At 34.6% G+C, this 27,402-nt stretch overlaps 1 protein-coding gene across 2 annotated transcripts in view; it reads right to left on the reverse strand.

Moving 5' to 3' along the window:
* LOC145266317 (advillin-like) overlaps positions 1–27,402 on the reverse strand; it is a 438,949-nt gene that overhangs the window by 317,491 nt on the left and 94,056 nt on the right. For both annotated transcript variants that reach the window (XM_080121877.1, XM_080121876.1), the window contains one exon: positions 9,501–9,572. In XM_080121877.1, coding sequence (XP_079978003.1) covers positions 9,501–9,572 — 72 coding nt within the window. The remainder of the gene's footprint in view (positions 1–9,500; positions 9,573–27,402) is intronic.

Genomic DNA, 27,402 nt, shown 5'->3' on the forward strand with positions numbered 1-27,402 from the left:
GGTTTCAATCCTACTCAAAGCCGGCTAGAGGCTTACTTGGCCAAAAACGTGGTGAGACGACAACAACTATGGATGGCAGTAATTGTTGAGAATGCAGTCAGGAGATTCAGAGTTCCTATCCCGTCGCGGTTACCACCTGACGAAAGCCAGAGGAAACAACAACTAAGTAAGATGAGGATGATAACCCGCAATAAATCTATTATATGTATAAAAGTGAACGTATGTGTGTGTGTGTGTGTGTGTGTGTGTGTGTGTGTGTGTGTGTGTGTGTGTACAGTTTCCTATGCAATAACTCTGTTAATTTTCAGTCTACAAACTCAAAATTTGATATTTGAGAAATACTGAGATTTGGAAAAATCTTTGTGATCGGCTTTCGGCCAGAAATTAAGCTATTAAGGGATCAGAGTTCAACGATTTGACCTTTGAGAACTCTACCAAAATCCTCCGACAATTTTGGATCTACACACTTGAAATTTTAGATATAGGTTCCTTGGACATGGATCTAACTTAATAAATGTTAAGGGGTCATAATAGAGGTCAAAGTTTCAAAAAATTGACCGGTTTTTTTTTTTGGTTTTTTTTTGCTCAACATACACCTCCAAACACCCGGGCAACGCCGGGCTGAAATGCTAGTAAATTAATGAAGAAATTAGAACGGCTACTACTGTTGCTGATATTACAAGTGAATGACGTCACTGTTGTTGGCAAAAAGATTAACTACTGCTACTACTGCTACTACTGCTACTGTTAATCATGAAACGAATTGCTGGAGCAAACGCATCTAAAACATTCCTGAGCTTCCTGCACCGTAACTCAGTATATCTTTCAAAATGACAACAGGTGCTGGTGGCTCAGCGGTTAATGACGTGGACTGACAACTTTGTTTCAATCTAGTTCGTTCCACAGAATCACTTTCACTTAAGGATGTTGGCAACCTTCACGCTATTCCTCCCGTAAGTACCTGGTATCCTTCTAGGAAGAATTCTAATTAGAAAGATATCGGCGAAACGAATGCCAATAAATGATTGTTATGACGTGGGTAAAGGAAATCCTTCATAACAGTAAGAACACACATGGTAAAATCACACCGATGAGAGACGAAAACAAGGGTTAACGTTTAACAACGTTTATTGATTGTTAACGTAACGATTGCATAAATGTATAGATCAGATGGGAACAGATTTGAATCAGAATGTCTCTGCTATGAAGAACGATGTTCGTTCCTCCATTTGTCCCCATCGCAGACCGCCGCCTCTCGGCGAGATCTCGTGATTTCTCGTTAAAAGGGAAACAATTCTTCTCTGAAATGTGGGAGTTATCTCCCTTAGATTGGATTCTTATTTGTCGTTCGAACAATGATCATCATCATGAATGATTCTGAACAACAACAACAGCAGCAGCAGCAGCAGCGGTCGACAAGGTAAGACAGTGTGTTATATACAGCATAATCATGTTGACACACCAATTCCCGTCAGATCACCAAAGTTAAGCAACATTGAGCCTGGTCATTACTAAAATGGGTGACCAATTTGGAAATTCCAGGCGCTGTATGTCTGAGGACGTCGACACCTCCCTGCAAGAATTGCAAAAATCTAACATCGTCATCTCCCCTGACAGATGCGACGTGGAATCGCTTGTGAATTTCATAATCCCATGACACTTCCTCCTTCGGGGGAAGCCGGTTAAACCCAAATAGGGTTAGTGCTGACGCAGTTACAGTTACAGTGTGTTTATTGTTTTCATAACTCAAACCTCCAGCTATTAATCGCGAAACGCCTATAATTTCTGTTAAATTGACAACCTACTTTTCGAACTCAGTGTACTTTTAAAGTATTATCTAACTTAACAATTAGTTGATTAGGAAAGATATAAATCAGCAGGAGCTGACTGACAACAGCTGTTTTTTGTTGGTTTTTTTTTTTTGGTTTGTTTCTTTTTAGTTAATTTAAGCCTAAAAGTAATAAAATGTGTGGCTTATCGTTTTATATACCTTTACAGTTGTGTGTGTGTGTGTTTAGCTATCTATTTACCGTTACAAATCAAATCAAAGACAGTTGTCTGTTTGTATGTAAGTTTTGTCGTCTATTTCTATTACAAATAAAGGAGAGTTGTGTGTGAGTATGTATGTCCGGTTTTCTATTTACATTTAAAAATAAAGCATTCTTGTCTGTGTGTATCTATGTCTAGCTCTCTATATACCTAAAAGACAGTTGTCTGTTTGTATGTATGTTTAGACTTATATTTACATTTACAAATAAAGAACAGTTGTCTGTTTGTATGTATGTGCAGCTGTCTATTAATATTTACAAATAAAGGACAGTTGTCTGTTTGTATGTATGTGCAGCTGTCTATTAATATTTACAAATAAAGGACAGTTGTCTGTTTGTATGTATGTGCAGCTGTCTATTAATATTTACAAATAAAGGACAGTTGTCTGTTTGTATGTATGTGCAGCTGTCTATTAATATTTACAAATAAAGGACAGTTGTCTGTTTGTATTTATGTGCAGCTGTCTATTAATATTTACAAATAAAGGACAGTTGTCTGTTTGTATGTATGTGCAGCTGTCTATTAATATTTACAAATAAAGGACAGTTGTCTGTTAGTATTTATGTTTGGACGACAAATATCAAAGAATTGGCCAAAAATATTAATTCCTTCACTCTCAACTGGGCACTTTCTGAAGGGAGGTTTTTCGCCAATATGTATGTTTGTATCTCTGCCTAAATCTTTTGACAGAGACGACGGATTTTCCTGAGATCGGTATCGTTTTGAAGCTCGACCCTTCGGACGACAAATATCGAAAAATTGGCCAAAAACATTAATTCTTTCACCCTCAACAGGGCACTTTTCTAGAGGAAGGAGTCGATTTTTTTCGCCGATATGTTCGAAAATCATATCCCTCTTTTCGATTGACTAGACTAATTTAAACATTCGTTACTTCCGGTTTGGCGATGGGCGCAACAGCAAGGACATCACGTTTTTATTTTTCACATTCTTTTCCTTCTTCGCAGTACTGGTTCAAGCCTGCCTGCCTACTCCCACTTTTAAAAAAAAAATTTGCTCAACACACACCTCCAAACACCCGGGAAACGCCAGGAACCCAGACTAGTCTATCATATGAAGGACAGTTGTCTGTGAATATGTGTGTCCTGTTCTCTATTTACCTTTAAAAATAAAGCATTCTTGTCTGTCTGTCTGTCTGTCTGTCTGTCTGTATGTATGTATGTATGTATATCCAGCTCTCTATTCACTGTTACAAATAAAGGGGAGTTGTTTGTTTGTATGTTTGGACTTATATTTACATTTACAAATAAAGAACAGTTGTCTGTTTGTATGTATGTGCAGCTGTCTATATACCATCTATATATAAATCTTACCTGTCTGTTTAAATGTATGTAGTACGTAAGTATGTATGTTTGGATGCCTAAATCTCTCGAAAGAAGCTACAGATTTTCACGAGATCAATATTGGTTTGAAGATCGACTCTTCAGACGACAAATATCGAAAAATTGGCCAAAAACATTAATTCCTTCACCCTCAACTAGGCACTTTTCTTCAAGGAGGGGTCGCTTTTTTCGCTGAAATTTTCAAAAGTCATCCCCTCTTTTCGATTGATTAGCCTTATGGATGGACGCAACAGCAAAAACGTTACTTTTTTTCACATTCTTTTCCTCCTTTGCGGTACGGGTTCGAGCCTCCCTGTCTACTACCATTTTTTTTTGTATATATTTTTTGTTCAACACACATCTCCAAACACTTGGGCAACGCCAGGCACCCAGAATAGCATAATGGAAAAGGAAGCAATTCAGGGTGGAACGATAAAAATGTCGCTATAGAAAAGACGATTCCACTTCCGTTTGATGAAAACCTGTTTTCCATTTTTGTTGCAGACCATCTACTAGTTGTCTGAATGGGAAACAATGGTCAACAAATGAGATCGGAAATGCACTGCTGTACAACTCATGTTCTTTACTAATAAAAGTTATGACAACAGGACCATTGCCAGCACATTCAAAATGCAAAGCTGGATGATTCAATGCTTGAGGGCACAGCTCAATGAAGTTTCTGGCCACAGTTATGGTCATTGATGTGGTTTCAAGTGAGGACCACATCATGCCACCTCACATCTTCGAAGTCGGCTGGAAAGTCAACACTAAAGTATATCTGGTTGTGCTGAAGAGTGTGTTGATCTCCTGGTGCAATCAGGTGGCCGTTAGCAAACCCTGAGTGTGGCAGCAGGACTTGGCGCCGACCCACAAGTCCAAAGAGAGCTAGGTTCGACTTCAGAAGGAGTGCTACAACTTTGTACCATTCTTTCAATCGTCACCCCCTTCCCCACTCCCTTGACCTGAACGCACTGGACTACTTTGTTTGGTCATACAGCGAGAACATCACCAACATTACCTCCTGCAATACCAAAGCCAGCCTGATCGCCGCCATCTGCCGAGTATTTGCCAAGCTCCTGCCGGCACGTTAAAAATGCTAGGCTAGTTCTAAAACAGATCCTTTGTTCGATAAAATGCATGCCCATTGGCTGATAGGAAGGGGCACGGTGGATACTAGAAAGCTGATTGGCTAACTAAAAATCCTCAACATATATAAAAACAAGAAGCAACGACAGAATTCGCGCATAAGCCTGACGAATCCTATCGTGGATGAAACGCAGAATATTCAGTGTAGCTTAATCGCCATATATATTTTATAAATTACTAACTAGCTCTACCTACGTATTGAGCACTTTTGAAGTAAATACTTAAAGTTAACGCATAAATCTATACTTTCGTATATTAAATTTATGTGAGTAAATGAAGTAGTTATATATATATATATCTGATTACTTATTTTTATCAAATAAATTTTATACGAAAATATAACTTTATGCATAAATTTTTCAGTATTTACTTCAACAGTGCTCAATACATAGGAAGAGCTAGGTAGCATTGCCATATATATATATATATATATATATATATATATATATATATATATATAGTAGTAAGTTAGGAAAATATATATGGCAATTAAGCTACACAAATTTTTCTGCGTTTCATCTGCGTAAGGATTCTTCAGGATAAATATACGTATATATCTCTATCTACATCTATCTACAATTATATAAATGCAACTTTGTCTGTGTGTGTGTGAGTTCGTTCCTTATCGTAATTTATATGTCTGGCAGTGTTCTTAGATATGTTTTTTTTACAGAAATTCATCTGGTAAGCATCGAAAATCGAAAAAAAATCCGATTCTAAAAATAGTTTTTTGGGTTTTTTGGGTTTTTTTTTTTTTTCTTAAAGATAAAAAAGATCCTGGATATGACCTAAAACTATATCCGATGGTGAAGCCCAGCTTGCGGGCTTTGGGGAGTGTGGAGCCACTCTTTAATTGCCATTGCTCCCAGGTCCACTCTGACCGGAATGGTAGTACCTGTTAGGATCCCAACTATGGGTTAAATAGAAACCGAGTAAAAAAAAACAAAACAAATATACTCTATTAAAAAATTGTTCTTCAAAATCACTGGATTCGGCATTAAATAACCTGAAAAGCGCTGATATGCCATAAAACAAGAACCAACAAACAAATAAAGATAAAAAAGAATAATTTTTACAGGGAAATGTTTATATGTCACACCGGCAAGGGAGATAATGCAATCTTAGCAATTGCTTCTTATCTCTTCTCTTCTTCTCTTCTCTTCTCTTCTTCTTCTCTATCTCTTCTTCTCTTCTTCTATCTATTTCTATTCTATATAAATAAAATGAACTCATTTTTTCCCGTCAGATTTTGACCTTAATAGGATTAAAAATCAAGATATTTCATGCAAATATAATATGCACAAACGGCAGAACAATATCTGAGGTGTGTTATAGGCTTATTATTTCTCAAATTCTTCGATAATCTTAGATTTCTATACTTTTTCTGCTGAGAAGGCACGGCCAAAATCGGTTAAGATCAATGGAAGTGGTAAAATATTTTCTCTCTAATAAATTCCTCCTCCCCCTGCCACCACTTAACACCGTTTGGGGATCGTTCACAAGGAACAGTTGAGAAGAGAACACCGGTTTGGCTTCGTAGTTCCTTCATGTGAAGTTATTTAAAATCACTAAACTAAGCTGCAGTGCTCTGTGGTGTAGTGGTTAGCGTGCTGGACAATTCACATTATATTTTCACGTTCGCGCCGACCTACCGTAGTCGTTTTTTGTTGTTTTTTTTTCCTAAACAACTGGAATGGACTTTTCTTGGTGGCCGAACTGTTAACGTTGCAGATGTTTTTTGTTTTTTTTTCACACTTTATTTTCCTACTTTTACTCATGACTCCGGGTTTGATCCTTCCTACTTACCGACCATAACATTTTTTAAAACTCCCCCCCCCGTCCCGGAAACAAACACTCGGGCAACGCCGGGTACCCCCGCTAGTCAAGAAATAATTTTTACATCTGGAGATATAGCCCAGTTGTAAAGCATTTTACTACTGATCGAATGATCCCATGGTCAAACCCGGTGGACCTCATGATTTTATTTTATTTTTTCTTAATTATGAGTTCAATTTACGATAAAAGAAGAGGTATCATTTAATATCGCCGCAAAACATTTCTCCGGTTGCATATTTTAAAACTAAACATTAATCAGAAGTGACTTTCCAGGGTATTCATCGTCAAACCCCAAATATCAGCTGACGTGATATTGTAAATAAACACAGACGAAATTCGATGGACCATATTATCATTATTATTGTTTATATTTTTTTGGCGAATTAGATCACCGGGGAAATTATTTCACGTAATATATAATCTCTATCTATCTATCTATCTATCTATCTATCTATCTACAATTATATAAATGCAACCTTGTCTCTCTGTGTGAGTTCGTTCTTTATAGACTCTGAAACGGCTGAAGAAATTTTCTTTAAAATTTACAGAACTTTAGTGTATAAGTCTGGGGGTGATCTTAGTTAAGTTTTGTACTAGAATACCCCCGATAATTACCGATAATCGATAATCGAAACCGTTATTTTAATTTATCTATCAACGGTTAAGCCATTTTTCCATGTCGTCGCTTAGCAACAATGATAGAGCGTGAAAATTCTACTGTGGGTAAGTTGATAGCCTGTTTTTTTTTTGTTTTTGTTTTTTTTTGCTTTTTTTGCTTTTTTTTTTTTGCTTTTTTGCTCCGCACGTAATATTTTTTGTTTTTATTAACTGCAAAGAATTTTAAAAGACTTTAAAATTTACGTTTTTTTTTGTTTTGTTTTTTTTTCTTGCATGACATGGTCTGTAGCTTCAAACCCCGCACATAAATTTCTTAATGTTTTTTTTATTCGTTAACTTGAAAGAAGTTTATATATAAGATTGTAAAATTTACGAGTGTATGTATATTTTTAAAATATTTATTATTTTTGCAATATAAAACTGGAATATTACTGTACTTTAATTAAAACTGATTATAACAAAAACAAAATCATAAACTAAGCAAAGATGAATTTCACTCAAGTCACTTAAAATAATGGGCAGCAATCAGAGGCCCACAGTATTAATGCTGGAGTCCCCCAGGGGTCCATCCTGGGCCCAACTCTCTTCCTGATCTACATCAATGATCTCCCAAAACACATACTTAAATCATTCGTTGACATCTATGCTGATGACACGACCATCTACGGCAACACATCAAAAGCTGTAAATGACAAAGCTCTCTCTGATTCTCTCTCCTCTGATCTTGAGCGCGTCGTTCAGTGGGGGAAGAAGTGGCTGGTTACTTTTAATGCATCTAAAACCAAACTCCTATCTTTACATCATCAACGCTCTGATCCTAATCTAGCATCAATTGAAATGGCTGGCTATCGTCTTGGGGAGGCTTCATGTTTTGAGAAATTCCTGGGTTTGACTTTTACTCCTGATCTGAAATTGAGCACGTATATCAAGTCTGTTGCCCGGGCCACTGGGAAAATTGTGGGATCCTTCTATGGCTCCAGAAGATATCTCACTACTGATGCAATTCTCTATCTCTATAAAAGCCAAGTACGTCCAAGGATGGGGTACTGCTACCACATCTGGGCTGGAGCTTCAAAAAACAGCCTATCCTGCCTTGACAGAGTACAAAATAGACTTTGTGGCTTAGTGGGGGATGCTCTCTTCTCTTCCCTGCAACCTCTTTCTCGCAGAAGAGGCGTTGCAAGCCTGTCTTTGTTTTATCGTTATTTCCATGGCAAGTGCTCGTCCGAGCTCCAATCTCTGGTCTCCCCTCGCCAATCCTTTATGATAAACACCCGTCTATCTAAAACCACTGTCAGTAATTTCCCCCACTTTTTATCTGTGCCTAAATCAAAACGTAGATTCCATGAACATAGCTTTTTTTCTGAGAAGTGCACGCCTGTGGAATTCTCTTCCGTTTGCCTGTTTCCCACCTGGCTACAACTTGGACGTCTTCAAGTCCAACATAAACAAATTCCTGATTAATCGCCCCCTTAAGTAAGACACTTTATCAAATCTCCAATACCAACTATTACTACGATATTATCTCATTGATTATTGTACACAAACTAACCCTTATCCCCGAGTGGCTTCCAGGCCTTGATAAGTGGTGACCCCACGTAAAAAAAAAAAAAATTTTTTTTTAATTTTTTTAAAACTAAGTTTGCTTTAAACTAAGTGTTCGGTATAAAATCACTATTTTCCTTTATCAAAAATTCACAGACGGTAATATTTAAAGCAATTACAGTACAAAAACAACATGGTTTTATATTTTTTAAAAAATCTTGAATTTTATACCTATCCACCCCCCTACTGTTGTTTTGATTCCCCCCCCCCGCTACACACCTCTCTCCACCCGCTAGTATATATATAAAATCAGAACTTATATATATAGTCATCCACATACAGTACTGTTTCCCTGTTCATCAGTGCGGCTGGACAGGATCGAAAACCAACCGCCCAAATGACAGTCAAGGGGGGCAAAAAAGTTCATGAAATGAGGAAAAGAAATGTACAAGGAAAAAACTAAGTTAAACATTAAAGATTAAAAATCCAGATGAAATAAAAAGGGGGGGCGGGGGTAGCATGCTCTTGTTCCGTCAGCCATTATAGAGGTCCTAAGTAATTCGTAATTGTATTTTTCGATAGCTGAAGGTTCAATTTTAAGTGTGGGCGACCGAAAAATACAATTGTAAATTACTTAGGACCTCTATCCAGTCATGGCTGACGAAACAAGAGCATGCTACCCCATGGAGCAAATAAAAGTTTCCGCTTGAAATAATAAAGGCTTCGTTCAAAATTCCGTCCGAATTCTTAGGTTTGACAGAAACATTTCCGAATTCAATAAGATACACCTGAAGAAGGTCGGAGGTTACATCGACCGAAACGTTGTGAAAATAACCCTCAAGATGAGAACAGTAGCCCGATGAATACAAATAATGCGAATAACAAATCCTCATCTAAAAATTTCAGAAACAAAAGAATGTATGTTAAAAAAAAACAAAAAAAAACAGGAGAGATCTCAAAACTTACCTGAGATGTTTCCGATCCAAGCCAAAAATGGACATCCCAACTTATTTTATCCGTTTTCGGATTTTTTTTCGTCTGAAACAAACAAATAAAAAATCGATAGATCAATTAATGCTATTATAACGGAGATTTCGTGTCATCTGCAACCGGAACTACGTCAAAATTCATATTATTTCAATATTAGCTTTACTTGCTCAACGTTACCCGGATGTTTTGTATTTTTGTATTATTTTTTAACGCTGCGGTTTTTATGTTTTTGTTTGTTTGTTTGTTTGTTTGTTTGTTTGTTTATGTGTGTTTTTGTAAATATTAACTTTGGTTTTGTTTCGAAATATAATTTTGAAAGTTACAATTAGTTATTCTTGTCTAAAATGCTAATAAAGGCAAAATAAATTACTCTACTGTGATTAAACGTTTAAAAAGTTGGTACAAACCTGTTTTTGTGCAACCTGTAGAGTCCGTGCAAACAAAATGAATGAAGGAAAAAGAAAAAAAGTCCACCTTTTCTCTTTATATGCATGCAATATCGTCACCTAATATGCAAATGAGACACTTCCAGTTGGATATAAATAGAATGATTTTTCAAAGATTGGGTTGATTTTGAATTTGGATGTCAGAGAAACAAGTGTTGTCAGCAGTGCGTCGTGTTCTAGAGTTGAATTTTGACAGTAGAGTGTTAAGATTTGGAGTTCAATTTTAACAGTATGTTGTCGAGGTTAGGAGTAACGACTTTTGACAGCAGGGCGTCGAGATTTTGAGTAGCTAGTTTGGACTGTAGAGCGTCTAAATTTGGAGTAACGAGTTTTGACAGCAGAGCGTTAATATTTGGGGTAGCTAGTTTTGAATGTAGAAAGTCTAGATTTGGAGTAACGAGTTTTGACAGCAGAGCGTCGAAATTTGGAGTAACGAGTTTTGACAGCAGAGAGTCGAGATTTGGAGTAACGAGTTTTGACAGCAGAGAGTCGAGATTTGGAGTAACGAGTTTTGACAGCAAAGCGTCGAAATTTGGAGTAACGAGTTTTGACAGCAAAGCGTCGAAATTTGGAGTAACGAGTTTTGACAGCAGAGAGTCGAGATTTGGAGTAACGAGTTTTGACAACAAATGTCGATTTTAATCACAATTATTTTGTCACAAACAAATAGATTTTTTGGACAGATAACAAAATTGTAAAATAGTTGCTGGTTATATGAAGAAATCGTTGCTAATTATTGAACATTATTGCATTTTTTAAAACTCTTTTGTCATCCCAAACAAAGCACATTGACAATTGGGCACAAGAAGCTACTAATTTGGATCGTGTCTAGCAGGAGATTGATGGGAGTTGAGCAAGAAGATGTTTGTTCACATTACATTTAAACTTTTGTTAGTACAATCAGGGAAGTATAGAACAGGGAGAGAGTTTCATAGTCCGAAGAAAGAGACTATTAGAGTAAAAAGCTTTTTGACATCTAGGGATCTCAATAGTGAAGGGGCGAGATTTTGCTGCTTGTCAGATCAATCTGGGGTTTGTACGTAGAGGTGACACAAGTGTTATAAGTTAATCGGAACATATTCTATTAAAGTAAATTAAAATACTTGTAAAACAGGCACAGGGATGCAACATTGCGGTGATGGGACAATGGTTGGAGCTTGGTTGATAGTACTGGATCTATTAGATTTGTGACTATTTTTTATTGACTCTGTCTAAGATTGAGAGTAGTAGCTCATGCACCAGCCTGACGTGTCGACAATATTCCATGCATGGGCGAATCGTGCCTTTGTAAATATAAAGGATATTCTATGTTGCGAGTAATTTTTAGCACAGTAGAGGGAATTCAACTTTTTTTTGCAGCAGCCTTGACAATGTCCTCAATGTATTTGTCCCAATTCATGTTGCCTGTGAATATTAAACCAAGGGGTTTGAATGAAGTGCTTTCAGGTAGGGTGTTATTTATTATGGCAATCAGTGGTTGAGAAGGTTATTTATAGTTGTTGAAGAAAAGCTTAGTCTTGATAATGACTGATAGATTTACAAAAATAAGAAAAGCACATGCCTAGATTCGGGATTAAAACTAGGATAGTTAGTTTGATGCTTAACCAACTAAGCTACTTGGGATGTCCATAAGCAATTTGTAACAGCACTGACCTAAGAATCGACAGTTGCTGCTAGTGATGCTGATGCTGATGATGATATAGTATGTATGTGAAAAATATTCCTAGGCGAATAAAATATTATTTGAAAGAAATTGAATCGAAACACATTAATTATGAAGAATGTTATATTTCGCGTATGAAAATTCTAAATTAATAACCTTTCTTTCTCTTTTTCTCTCTTTCCTTCCATCTCTTTAGAAATGTTTGTGTTCAAAGATTTCAGACACGCAAACGCCTCCCCCCCAAATACCCTTTTACAAAAACTTAGATACAAAGAATTTAATCGACAAAATAATTTACGTAAAAATTTTAAGTATATATGAATACATTTTTAAACCGATTGATGCGCGCGTGTGAGTGTCAATACTATTTATATGCTTCTTAAATTCATAAACTATTTATGTGTTCGTTACAACTCTACTTTCAACCGAGTCGTTGTTTGTTTCGTTCACCACACTCTTTTCTTCTACCGCTTCTTTTACACACGTCCGTTCGCTTTAGTGACTAAAAATCGTCTGTCCTCCCGCTTTCCTTTCCTCGTTATTTATGAAACCAGGGTACGCGATTCTCCGAGATTCCCCGAGATTCCACGAGACTTTTTTCCACATAAAAGCATGCGGGCGCCATCTTGATTCTCAATTTGTGCTCTGCAGGCACAAACGCGCAGCCGCTTTAACGGTAAGCCACTTCTTTCTTCACAATTTAACTCATCATTATGAATTAGAATATGTGTTCTAGGTAATAGGATTGTAAATTATGGCATATATATTCCATTAGCCTAGATGCCCGGATTTCACCGATTTCGATGACAATAAAAGAATCGGAGACGTGAGACATTTTGTTAATCCGCATGTAACGTGGCCGTTACACTTTAACCACTCGGACCCGCACGTTGTCTGGTACCATTGCAGGGACAAACAAACAAGGAAGGACATAAAAAATACCGACGCAGCATTTTTTTAGGTGAAGACAAAAAGCATTCATTTCAGTAACACTCGAGAATAAATCACTCACGCGTCGAACATGTCTGTGAAGACGGTCTTTTTACGCACGTTTCTCCATTGTCGTTTATTTTTCTGGGTTCATTTTATAATAAGTATTTTTTTTTTTATCCCGCAGCGCATTTTTTCGATCACAGGTACAAAACACATCCGGTCGCTTCCTTCGCTCGACCACATGCTGTCCTTTTTTCTGCCTTTTCTTTTCTTTTCCCGCATTGACATTATCGCGCATGTGTCTTCTCGCTTCTACACACGTTAAACACCTCTTCTCTGCTTTTTCTGACTACGAGGTCTACTTTTTATTGTCCTTTTCTTTCCTTCTTCTTCCCGTGACGTCAGCGAATTCAAACTTGCCAGTTTGCATACGTGCTTTAAATGAGGCTACTGCTGCTGCTGCTTTTCCCGTTTGTCGGCGTTCTGTTACAATACAATAATGATAAAGAGACAGAGACACAGACAGACAGACAGACAGACAGACAAACAAAGCGACAGACGCACAATAGTAGTAGTTCATATCAAATGCTGTTACCCATAAATCCAGTATTAATACGAGAGTCCCTCAGGGATCCATCCTGGGGCCAACTCCTTTCCTGATCTACATCAATGATCTTCCAAATAACATCATAAGATCATTCGTTGACATCTATGCTGATGACACGACCATACATGGCAACACATCAAAGGCCGTAAATGACCATGTTCTCTCTGGCTCTCTCTCTCCTCTGATCTTGAGCACGATATACAATGGTGAAAAGCGGTGGCTGGTTACTTTTAACGCATCTAAAACCAGGCTCCTATCTTTACATCATCACTACTCTGATCCTCATTTGGCATCAATTGAAATGAATGGCTCTCATCTTGGGGAGGCTTCATGTTTGACAAACCCCTGGGGTTTACCTTTACTCTGATCTGAAATGGAGCACAAGCATCAAATTCGTTGCCAAGTTCGGTGGAAAAATGTTTGGATCCTTCTACCACTCCAGTATATATCTCACTCCTGATGCAATTCTCTACCTATATAAAAGCTAGGTTCGGCCAACGATGGTGTACTGTTGCCACATCTGGGCAGGAGCTACTAGAAGCAGCTTAACCAGCCTTGTCAGAGGTCAAAAAAGACTCCGTAGGTTAGTGGGGAATGTCCTTTTCTCTTCCCTGCAACCTCTTTCCCACAGAAGAGATTTTGCGCGCCTGTCTCTGCTTTATCGTTATTTTCATTACAAGTGCTCATCTGAGCTTCAATCTATGGTCTTCCCTCGCCAAACTTTCATGAAAAACACTTGTCTAGCCAAAACCACTATCAATAATTTCCCATACTCTTTATTTGTGCCTAAACCTAAACGTAGATTCCATGAACAAAGCTTCTTTCTTAGAACTGCACGCTTGTGGAACTCTCTTCCGATTGCCTGCTTTCCAGCTGACTAAAATCTGATTGTCTTCAAGTCCAATGTAAACAAGTTCTTGATGAACCATCCCCATAAGTAATCCAATTTACAAAATTTCCACTACTTATGTTTACTACGTTATAATCACATTGACTAATGTATACCCATTAACCCTTATCCTCGAGTGTCCTCCGGGCCTTGATAAAAACAAAATCAATGTCCTTAAATGGTGATCAAGACGTTATATGAAAAGGAAATCTGTGAAACCCTAAAGACTAAACAGGCTTCTCCTTCCTATTGTCAAGAGAGGGAGAGAAAGTTGGGAGGGGGGGGAGAAAAACAGGCAGAGACAAAGAGATAGATAGACAGATAGACAGACACACAGTAGTAGTAGTAGTAGTAGTAGTAGTAGTAGTAGTAGTAGTAGTATCGTATGGGTTTGACCTCTATACCGCTATTTTTATTAGCCAGTCTGAGAAATTGTCTTCATATAGATGAGCTATCGCATAGCCTTCTTCCAGTCGGGTGATTGAACAGTGTAGGATCAGGTGGTCCTATTTGTTATTTGCCAAAACTGGTGGGAACAGGTCTGTGCCCTGGGGAAGGGAGCTTTCTTGCACTTTGGACAGATGGGGGAGTCTATTTGTTTCCACCTGTGTTTGTTTATTGAAATCCTGCAGAGTCTTGGGCCCTGTCGGTGGGGCATTAGAATACGCCAACTGATCCCCTGCAGAGGGTAAATGTCCCTCAATGAGGGTCCTGGATATGACCTTAAACTATATCCAGTGGTTAGGCCCCAGCTTGTGGGCTTTAGGGAGTGTGGAGCCACCCTTTAATTACCATTGCTCCCAGGTCCACTCTGACCCGAAGTGGTAGTGCCTGTTAGGGTCACAGCTGAGTTAAATAGAAACCGACGTGAAAACAACAAGTATATTCTATTAAAAAAATTTTTCTTCAAAATCTTGGGATTCGGCATTAAATAACCTGAAAAGGGTTGATATGCCGTAAAACAAAAACAACCAACCAACCTGCAGAGTCTTGTTCTGATCCGGTTTGCGGCTACCCATTGCTTCCTACTATTCATAGCAAAACCTGGAAGGCGTAAAATTGGGTTTTTAATGATGTCTTATCCTTTGAGAGTATTGTTTTACCATTTCACCTTCCATGCGTCAACTGGGTCGAATTTTTTTTTTTTTTTTTTTTTTTTGAGCTGTAGGAGGGCTTTCATTACTTGAGTCTGAAGGGATCTGGGGCATCTTTTAAAATTTGTTAGATTGGTAAGTTCCTGGTGTCCTTGACGCTTGGAATCCATTTTTAGGTTGCTTCTTCCTTCTCCCTTCTTTATATGGAGAGGTGCGATTGAGCTTGCTACTGGTAGCCATTGTGTTGGGGTTGACTTCAAACATCTTGAGGTAATACGCATGGTTTCTCGGAGTTTTTGGATCGTGTGTGTTGGCTCCGAAATCATGCTTGAGTGCTGTATTCTGCAGCACTGTAGCAGAGTGCAACTGCTGTTTTTCTGAGGATTCTTTGGGAAGTTCCTCATCGCGTTCCGGCTACTTTCTTTAGGGGGGCTGTTTCTTTTTGACAATGTTATTTGCATATCCTCTAAGGTGCGTCAGATAAGACACGGGCACCCACATAGAGACAGACAGACAGACAGACAGACAGACAGCAAAATAGAAACAGAGAGAGATAGAGAGGGATGAAAAGAGAGAGGGACTGACAGAAATAGAGAGAGAGAGAGAGAGAGAGAGAGAGAGAGAGAGAGAGAGTTATATAGGCTCTTGCTTACTGTTATTTTATTACGCCATATTTAATTGCCAATATCGTTACATTTCTCTGGGTGTAAAGGTTTTATACCTCTACTTGGTCTTGTACTATTTTATACCTCTACTTGGTCTTGTACTTTTTTTTAGTGATGTTTCATTTTGTGGTCACTCTGCTACTCCTTCTCCCCCTCTCTTTCTCCTTTCCCTCTTTCTATTTCTTTCTCCCTCTCTCCATTTTTCTCTTTCTTTCTCCCGCTCAGCCTTTCCCTCTTTCTCTTTCTTTCTCCCGCACAGCCTTTTCCTCTTTCTCTTTCCCCCGCTCTCCCTTTCTCGCTTTCTTTGTCTTGCTCTCACTTTCTCTTTCTTTCCCCCTCTATTCCTTTCTCAGCGATACAGAGAGAGAGAGAAAGAGAGAGAGAGAGTGAGAGAGAGAGAGTTATACAGGCTCTTGCTTACTTTTTCTCTTTCCCCCGCCCTCCCTTTCTCGCTTTCTTTGTCTTGCTCTCACTTTCTCTTTCTTTCCCCCTCTCCCTCTCTCTCTCTCTCTCTCTCTCTCTCTCTCTCTCGCTCGTATCTTTTGATCACGTGCTCTACTTTGTAACCATGGTTATCTTTTTACATCAGCTGATCTTCATCTTAATTTTAAAACTCATCCTTAATCATGCATTATTTTTTTTATCATAAAACTCATATTCAAATCAAACAAGACACAGGAAACGAAGAGGGAATTCCAAAGTCTAACAGCTTAAGGGAAGAAACTTATTAAAGTAGAAATATCACCTGTATCCTGTATCGGGAGGGACCTCTAGTGAAGGGGTGGGACTTTGCTATCGGGCGAGTCACCAGTGGCATGAGTTCATTCCATTAAAAAAAAAAAACCCAGCACAGGAATGCAATATTGCAGCGAGGGAACAGAGATTAGAGTTTGGTTGATAGCGGGGGTACCCGGCGTTGCTCGGGGTCATAAATATAAGTAGAAGTGACATTATGTGCACCATCTTTATGTTACAATTTCTCTCTCTCTCTCTCTCTCCCTCCTCTCTCTCTCCCTCCTCTCTCTCTCTCTCCCTCTCTCTCTGTCTCTTTCTCCCCCTCCCTCTCTCCCTCTCTCTCTCTCTCCCTACCTCTCTCTCTCCCTCCCTCATCTCTCTCTCCCTCTCTCGCTGTCTCTCTCCCCCTCTCTCTCCCTACCTCTCTCTCCCTCCTCTCTCTCTCCCTCTCTCTCTCTCCCCCCCTCTCTCTCCCTCCCCCTCTCTCTCCCTCCCCCTCTCTCTCCCTCTCTCTCTCCCTACCTCTCTCTCTCTCCCTCTCTCTCTCTCTCTCCCTCTCTCTCTCCCTCCTCTCTCTCCCTCCCTCTCTCTCTCTGCCTCCTCTCTCTCTTCCTCCCTCTCTCTCCCCTCTCTCTCCCTCTCTCTCTCTCACCTACCTCTCTCTCTCTCCCTCCTCCTCTCTCTCCCTCTTTCTCTCACCTACCTCTCTCTCTCTCCCTCTCTCTCTCTCCCTCCCCTCTCTCTCCCTCCCCCTCTCTCTCCCTACCTCTCTCTCTCCCTCTCTCTCCCTCTATCTCTCCCTCTCTCTCCCCCTCTATCTCCCTCCCCCTCTCCCTCCCTCTTTCTCTCCCTACCTCTCTCTCTCCCTCTCTCTCTCTCTCTCTCTCTAGCCGAATCCTGATGTTTTTCTCTTTCCCTCTCCTCTTTTTACCGTCTTTATCCGTGAATCTTTTCGCCTAACCCATTCCTCTCTCCTGTTTTATTCTGCGACAAATAAAAGTACTGCATTCTAATATCTATTGCTTCGTGACAACTCCAAATAAAACAAAACAATGACATTCTTGAATAAAAGTAATCCTGTTCACTCCATCCGATTTCACAAAAATATGCAGAGAAATTGAAAAATAAAAAAAAGATCTTAAAAAAATATATAAAATTAAGTCATTTTCGCCTATTCACCTATTTATGGGACTGACTCCATATACCTGCTTTCTTAAAAATATATCTGGAATAAAAAGTAATCTTGAGACCGTAAATTATTAATAAATGATTAGATTGGAAACTTTATCCTACGTTGACAGAGTTCAAAATAGACTTCATAGCTTAGTGGTGGATGCTCTTTTCTCTTCCCTGCAACCTCTTTCCCACAGAAGAGACGTTGCGAGCCTGTCTCTGCTCTATCGTTATTTTAATGGCAAGTGCTCGTCTGAGCTCAAATCTATGGTCCCCCCCCCTCGCTAAACTTTCACGAGAAACACTCGGTTAGCTGAAAACACTATCAATAATTCCATTCCCCCCACTCTTTATCTGTGCCTAAACCTAAACGTAAATTCCATAAAAAAGCTTCTTTCTTAAGACTGCACGTCTGTGGAACTCTGTTCCGTTTGTCTGTTTTCCGGCTGATTACAATATGGTCGTATTCAAGTCCAACGTAAACAAGTTCTTGATGAGCCGTTCTCCTTAAGTAATCCAATTTTCCAAATTTACACTACTAGCGAGATTACTACGATATTGTCCCATCAACGACTATACACTTTTTAACCCTTATCCTCGAGTGGACCCCGGGCCTTGATATATGGTGACTCCTTTGATTCACCGGCATATATGTGTGGCAACAATATTCCTTACATGGGCGAATTGTCGCTTTATATATATATATATATATATATATATATATATATATATATATATATGTGTGTGTGTGTGTATATATATATATATATACATGTATATATATATGTATATATATATATATATATATAGAGAGAGAGAGAGAGAATAAATGAGAAAAAGTTATATTCCAAAATTCATGATGTTGACCATCTTATATATATATATATATATGAACACTATATTTATAGTCAAGTATGTTACTATGGCTTCCAAAATCTCTACACTGATATATACATATATTGAAATATAGAGAATAAATGACAAAAAGTTATATTCCAAACTTCATGATGTTGACCATCTTATAATTTATTCCTTTAATTCAGTTGACTTATGCAATTCTTGACAGTATCTGTTTCGTAGCGCAAAATCAATCACTTAATTATTATCTCAATCAGTGAATCTATTATGCCCTTAACTCATCAGATTTTGCGCTACAAAAGAGATACTGTCAAGAATTGTATAAGTCAACTGAATTAAAGGAATAAATTATAAGATGGTCAACATCATGATTTTGGAATATAACTTTTGGTCATTTATTCTCTATATTGCTCTGTAATTACATTGAGCTTCTTATATAAGGATTGATGAATAATAAGAAAATATATTTCCACAGAAATATATATATATAGAGAGAGAGAGAGAGAGATTGTGAGATAATCTGCAGAAATACGCAGGCTCCTCATTGGTCGGTTTGTCCGCCCACGCTTTTGTTTGAACTATTCAGATTGTTTGTTATTACTAACTGCAGATGGTGTTCTTGGCGCCAAATTTAACCTTTCGGATCACCAGATTCGACCTAGACTCGGGTTGAAATGGACAATCGAATTCTCACTCGAGGCATGTAGCCTCAAAATTACTTTGTCGCTTTGATATAATGTCTGACAGAGACGAAATTATGGTCTAAAGTTTGACTTGTCATTTGTCCGCCATTGGACAGTTATCTACAGTGGACTCCTCGAGACTACCAGACTTACAACGGTGGTTCATTAAAATTGTGGGGTCTGCGTTCGTGCCTGGTCCACAAAGTATGGAAATAAAAAATTAAAAAATTAAAAAAAACGTTTACAAGTGTTTTTGATATAGATTTTTTTTTTTTGTTGTTTTTTACATAGGCGTCACCACATTATCAAGGCCAAGAGGCCACTCAAGGATAAGGGTTAAAGAGTGTACAGTAGAAATTGGACAATATAGTAATCATTAGTAATGAAAATTTGGTAAATTTGATAACTTATATGGAACGGCTCATCAAGAACTTATTTACGTTAGACTTGAAGACAGCCATATTGTAGTCAGCCGGAAAGCAGGAAAACGGAAGACAATTCCACAGGCGTGCAGTTCTAATAAAGAAGCTTTGTTCATGGAATCTACGTTTAGGTTTAGGCACAGATAAAGAGTGGGGGAATTATTGATAGTATGTACAGCTAGGCGAGTGTTTCTTGTGAAAGTTTGGAGAGGGGGGACCATAGATTGAAGCTCAGTCGAACACTTTCCATGAAAATAACGATACATCAGAGACAAACTCGCAACATCTCTTCTGTGAGATAGAGGTTGCAGGGAAGAGAAAAGGACATCTCCTACAAGTCTACGAAGTCTATTTTGAACTCTATCAAGGCAGGCCAAGTCCTTTCTAGCAGCTCCTGCCCAGATGTGGCAACAGTATTCCATCCTTGGACGTACCTGGCTCTTATATAGATAGAGAATAGCATCAGCAGTGAGATATCTACCGGATCGATAGAAAGATCCCACCATTTTTCCAGCGGCCTTGGCAACAGATTCGATGTACGTGTTCCATTTAAGATCAGGAGTAATGGTCAAGCTAAGAAGCTTGTTAAAACTTGAGGCCTCCTGAAGACGAGAGCCATTCATTTCAATTGTTGCCAGATGTGGATCAGAATGTTGATGATGTAAAGAGAGAAGCTTGGTTTTAGATGCATTAAAAGTAACCAGCCACTCCTTACCCCATTGTACTACGTGCTCAAGATCAGAGGAGAGAGAATTGGAGAGAACTTGGTCGTTTACTGTCTTAGATGTGCTACCATAAATGGTAGTGTCGTCAGCATAGATGTCTACAAATGATGTAAGGATGTGATTTGGAAGATCATTATTATAGATCAGGAAAAGAGTTGGGCCCAGGATGGATCCCTGAGGGACACCGGCATTAATACTGTGAGCTTCTGATTTTTGCCCCTCAACTACTACTCTTATGAACCTATCAGAAAGAAATGATTTAATAACTGAGAAGACATTTCCAGCAATACCATAGCTAGAGATCTTATGAAGTAAACCTTTATGCCATACCCTATCAAAGGCCTTAGATATGTCAAGAGCAATTGCCCTAGAAAGGTTGCCTCCGTCGAGAGATGTACATAAGAATACTTTGATAAGTAAGTTTTAACTTAAATAGGGATGGTATAATAAAATTGTGGGGGTCTGCGTTCGCGCCTGGCCTCCATAGAATGGAAATAGGCACAAACCTTAATAAAGACTTTTCATATCTATCTGCGTAAGTATACTTTGACAATTATGTTTCAGTTTGAAGAAATATGGTATAATAAAATTATGGGGTGTTCGTTCGCACCTGACCTCCATAGAATGGAAATATGTCACAAAGTTTAACAAGGTTTTTTAATATAGATCCACAGAATATTGTGATAAGTGTTTCAGTGTGAACAGGTATGGTATAATAAATTATGGGGTTTATCTATTTTATTATTACTTTCATCATATTTTGCTTTGGTTTTGATACCCCCAAATTCGAAGCTATCACTTTACAACCCTTCCTTTTCATAACCTATCATACTTTAATAAATCAGAGTCCATTTTCTGTAGGCTGTTCTTGAACCCAGTCAACGATGGGTACTTTTGATAGTACACGCATACACACACACACACACACACACACACACACACACACACACACACACACACACACACATATATATATATATATATATATATATATCAACATTTTCATTCATAAACTACATTTACCATCCCAATGAATGCATTGACGATGATACGTACGACTTTTAGAAGGTGAACCATTAAAAGATACATCTGCCTTACTTAAAAAATACTAGGTTTATTTTTTGTGTCTTTAGAACCCCCCCCCCCCAATATTTTTGCTGATGAGGAGACTTTGTTTCAAAAAACTATATCATAAAATTCTTGTCCAAGACTCATTGTCTATCACAATAAAAAAACATCGTTTCCGAAACGATCGTACAATTTATTGATTTTGTTTGTTCTTCCTTATGAAACCGATTTTTCATTTTAATTATAAATTATCAATCATCTTACTCAATGTATATATATATATATATATATATATATACATATATATGACTATATATATATATATATATATATATATATATATATATATAGTCATATATATATATATATATATATATATATATATATATATATATATATATAGTCATATATATATATATATGACTATTTTTCTAACATAGTAGAGAGAACCCACATTCTTTGCAGCTGGCCTGGCAATGGCGTCTATGTATTTGTTCCAATTCATGTTACATGTGAAACTTAGGCCACGGTGTTTTTCTGGCGAGGGTTCTGCAGGAAATACTCGGCACATAAATCTCTGCAAAAAAATTTTCCAGTCAGAAAGTATATGTTCCATTTTGATGCCGTGTTCACGTCGAACGTTTTTGACTGTCGCCATTTTGTAGGACCAGAAAAATATATATCAATTTCAACGTTTGTACAGGTGTAAGATGAGACCTGGTAAAACAAACGTCCCTTCCCGCAACGAAATTCACATCCTACTTTTAAAATTACTGCATCTCCATGCATAATTTTTCGCGTTTTTTTTTTTTTTTTTATTGTTGTTGTTTTGTTTTGTTGTTTTTTTTTTTTTTTTTTTTTTTTTTTTTTTTAACCTGACAAGGGTGCTCGCATACCCGGCATTTCTTACTTGTGCCAATCAATTCCCCCCCCCCTTTGAAGAATTCTATTGCAGACTACGCAGTTTGGAGTCTTTCGCTCAGTTCCGAGAAATTCATTTTGTTATTTGTTAAATTTAACTTGTTGTATGTGACTTGTACGACTTCCCGAAAATGTAAAAAAAAAAATTAATTGAAATGTTTTAAATTGTTGTTTGATTGAATTTGATTGGCTCAGCGGTTCGGCATATTCCGGTTCTTTCCGTTATATGCCCGGAAACGCTCGTGAAAGTTCGTATTTCTCGCGGTACCAAAAATCCATAAGTACCTTTTTTTTCTCGAATTGTGCTCTGGCCGCGATCTTCAATGTTTACCGATATGGTCATGTTCGCATTCAGCAGTAATAAATGAGGTTTTAAACTGAAGCTTGGCATGTGTACTGACGGACAGAGCCTCGAATTGAGATGCCTGGTCGTATAGAAATTATTATTATTAGTAGTAGTAGTAGTGAAAGAAGAAAAAGAAGAGACAAATAGAATGAAGGGGAGAGAATGAGTGATAGGAGGGGGAGAATTCTCAAAAATGACAATATAAAAAAATAAAAGTAAAAACAAGAGATAAAAAAATCGGTTTGAGGCCAATTTTTATTTAGAAACGCTTATGTAATCACGCGTTATATACGTGTGTATGCGCGCGCGTGTGTGTGTGTGTGCATGTGTGTGTGTGTGTGTGTGTGTCGATAAACGAAAATAATACAATTTTAAATGAAAAAAAACAAAACACTCACAATAATTAAAAGTGAACCATCCTTAAAATAATTCCTCCATTTTCAATACAACCATTCTTACATGATAACTGATAACGTTGGTATATTTTTTTTATTCTTATGAAATAAGTAATTTGTTTATTTATTTATTTATTTGTTTATTTATTTGTTTATTTGTTTGTTTATTTATTCATTTATTTGTTTATTTATTTATTTGTTTATTTATTTGTTAGTTTATTTATTTACTTGTTTGTTTATTTATTTATTTGTTTATTTATTTATTTGTTTATTTATTTATTTGTTTATTTATTTATTAGTTTATTTATTCGTTTATTTATTCGTTTATTTATTTTATTTATTTATTTATTTATTCGTTTATTTATTTTATTTATTTATTTATTCGTTTATTTATTTTATTTATTTGTTTATTTATTTATTTGTTTAGTTATTTATTTATTTATTTGTTTATTTATTTATTTGTTTATTTATTTATTAGTTTATTTATTTATTTGTTTGTTTATTTATTTGTTTATTTGTTTATTTATTTGTTTGTTTATATATTTGTTTATTTATTTATTAGTTTATTTATTTATTCGTTTATTTATTCGTTTATCAATTTTATTTATTTATTTATTTATTTATTTGTTTATTTATTTATTTGTTTATTTATTTATTAGGTTATTTATTTATTTGTTTATTTATTTATTTGTTTATTTATTTATTAGTTTATTTATTTATTTGTTTATTTATTTATTTGTTTATTTATTTATTTGTTTATTTATTTGTTTGTTTATTTATTTATTTGTTTATTTATTTATTTGTTTATTTATTTATTAGTTTATTTATTCATTTGTTTATTTATTTATTAGTTTATTTATTTATTTGTTTATTTATTTATTTGTTTATTTATTTATTAGTTTATTTATTTATTTGTTTATTTATTTGTTTATTTATTTATTTGTTTATTTATTTGTTTATTTATTTATTTGTTTGTTTATTTATTTGTTTATTTATTTATTTGTTTATTTATTTATTTATTTGTTTATTTATTTATTTGTTTATTTATTTATTTGTTTATTTATTTATTAGTTTATTTATTTATTTGTTTATTTATTTATTTATTTGTTTATTTATTTATTAGTTTATTTATTTATTTATTTGTTTATTTATTTATTTATTTATTAGTTTATTTATTTATTTGTTTATTTATTTATTAGTTTATTTATCTATTTATTTATTTATTTGTTTGTTTCTTTATTAGTTTATTTATTTATTTGTTTATTTATTTATTTGTTTATTTATTTATTAGTTTATTTATTTATTTGTTTGTTTCTTTATTACTTTATTTATTTATTTGTTTATTTATTCGTTTGTTTGTTTATTTATTTATTTATTAGTTTATTTATTTATTTGTTTATTTATTTATTTATTTGTTTATTTATTTATTAGTTTATTTATTTATTTATTTGTTTATTTATTTATTTATTAGTTTATTTATTTATTTGTTTATTTATTTATTAGTTTATTTATCTATTTATTTATTTATTTGTTTGTTTCTTTATTAGTTTATTTATTTATTTGTTTATTTATTTATTTGTTTATTTATTTATTAGTTTATTTATTTATTTGTTTGTTTCTTTATTACTTTATTTATTTATTTGTTTATTTATTCGTTTGTTTGTTTATTTATTTATTTATTTGTTTGTTTATTTTTTTTTATTTATTTGTGTATTTATTTATTTGTTTATTTATTTATTTATTTATTTGTTTGTTTGTTTGTTTATTTATTTATTTATTTATTTGTTTGTTTATTTATTTATTTGGTTGTTTATTTATTTATTTGTTTGTTTATTTATTTATTTGGTTGTTTATTTATTTATTTGTTTATTTATTTATTTATTTGTTTGTTTATTTATTTATTTGTGTATTTATTTGTTTATTTATTTATTAGTTTATTTATTTATTTGTTTTTTATTTATTTGTTTATTTATTTATTAGTTTATTTATTTATTTGTTTATTTATTTATTTGTTTATTTATTTATTTATTTATTTATTTGTTTATGTATTTATTTGTTTATTTATTTATTTGTTTATTTATTTATTTGTTTTTTTATTAGTTTATTTATTTATTTGTTTGTGTATTTATTTGTTTATTTATTTATTAGTTTATTTATTTATTTGTTTGTTTCTTTATTACTTTTTTTATTTATTTGTTTATTTATTTGTTTGTTTGTTTTTTATTTATTTATTTGTTTATTTATTTATTTATTTGTTTATTTATTTATTTATTTGTGTATTTATTTATTTGTTTATTTATTTATTTGTTTGTTTATTTATTTATTTGTTTATTTATTTATTTGTTTATTTATTTATTTATTTGTTTATTTATTTATTTGTTTGTTTATTTATTTATTTGTTTGTTTATTTATTTATTTGTTTGTTTATTTATTTGTTTGTATATTTATTTATTTGTTTGTTTATTTGTTTGTTTATTAATTTGTTTATTTATCTATTTATTTATTTATTTGTTTATTTATTTATTCGTTTGTTTATTTTTTATTTGGTTGTTTATTTATTTATTTGTTTGTTTATTTGTTTATTTATTTGGTTGTTTATTTATTTTTTTGTTTGTTTATTTATTTATTTATTTGTTTATTTGTTTATTTTGTATTTATTTCTTTTTTTATCTATTTGTTTGTTTATTTATTTATTTATTTGGTTGTTTATTTATTCATTTGCTTATTTATTTATGTATTTGTTTATTTTTTTATTTATTTATTTGTATATTTATTTGTTTATTTATTTGTTTATTTATTTATTTGTTTATTTATTTATTTATTTGTTTATTTTTTTATTTGTTTATTTATGTATTTGTTTATTTATTTTTTTGTTTATTTATTTATTAGTTCATTTATTTATTTGTTTGTTTATTTATTTGTTTATTTATTTATTTATTTGTTTATTTATTTGTCTGTTTATTTATTTATTTGTTTATTTATTTGTTTATTTATTTGTTTATGTATTTGTTTATGTATTTGTTTGTTTATTTTATTCTTTCTTTATTTATTTATTTGTTTATTTATTTATTTGTTTGTTTATTTATTTATTTGTTTATTTGTTTGTTTATTCATTTGTTTATTTATTTGTTTGTTTATTTATTTATTTGTTTATTTATTTGTTTGTTTATTCATTTGTTTATTTGTTTAATTATTTATTTATTTATTGCAAACTATTATTCTCGTCTTTCTTAGTTGTTGTTTCACGACGTTTCGGCCAACTATTCCTCTGGCCTTCAAAAGGTTGTTAACCGCAACCCGATAGAAATGCTGATCCTCAGTAATTACTGCCTTCTATAGTTGTTGTCGTCTCGCTATGTTTTGACTAACTAATCCTCAGCTATGCTTTGGTTAGGATTGAAACCGCTATCTTCAGACAATGCTCACCTGGAACTGTAGCGACTCAACACCTCTATCCATGGCGCCACGGACTCGAAGTCCAAAACGTGGTGAGGCGACAACAGTTAACAGTCTCAATCCTACCCAAAGCCGGTCAGAGGCTCAGTTGGCCAAAACGTGATGAGACGACAACTATGGAAGGCAGTAATTACTGTGGATGCGGTTATGAGACTCAGCATTCCTATCTCGTCGCGGTTAACCACCTGGTGAAGGCCAGAGGAATAGTTGGCCGAAACGTCGTGAAACAATAACTATGAAGATGAGGATAACTGTTCGCAAATAAACAAATAAACAAATAAATGAATGACACTTCGTTTCAGTCATGCGAAGGTTACCTAATTTTCATATTGTCATAAATTAACTGTAATTTCAAAATATATGAATGTAAATAATTTTTTTTTATTTGTCACTGGGGAATACCGTTTTTAACTCCTTTTTTTGACCCATCCACAAATGTATGGTAACTCATCACGTATAACTTAATATTATCTGTCTGAATTTATATATTAACTATAAAGGAAAAAATATTCATCCGGGGGACAAATGAATACATAAATATTTTTTAATAATGAATTTATAATAATTTGTGTAAATATCAAAATCTATTAAAACAAAATACAGTTTAACCCGGATATAAGAGATCCGAATATAAGAAAAACTGATATAAGAGAGATTTTTTCAGGTTCCAAATTAGAGCCTGTGTTAATATACAGTGTAACCCGGATATACGAGAGCTGTAGGGAACTGATAATAAAAGTCTCTTATATCAGGGTTACGCTGTAATAGCAAAAGACGTTACTTCCCTTAGTCATGTTTA

Source organism: Euprymna scolopes, chromosome 41 (genome assembly GCF_053919585.1).
Source record: "Euprymna scolopes isolate OS-2025 chromosome 41, ASM5391958v1, whole genome shotgun sequence".
In the NCBI taxonomy this organism is placed as follows: Eukaryota; Metazoa; Mollusca; class Cephalopoda; order Sepiida; family Sepiolidae; genus Euprymna; species Euprymna scolopes.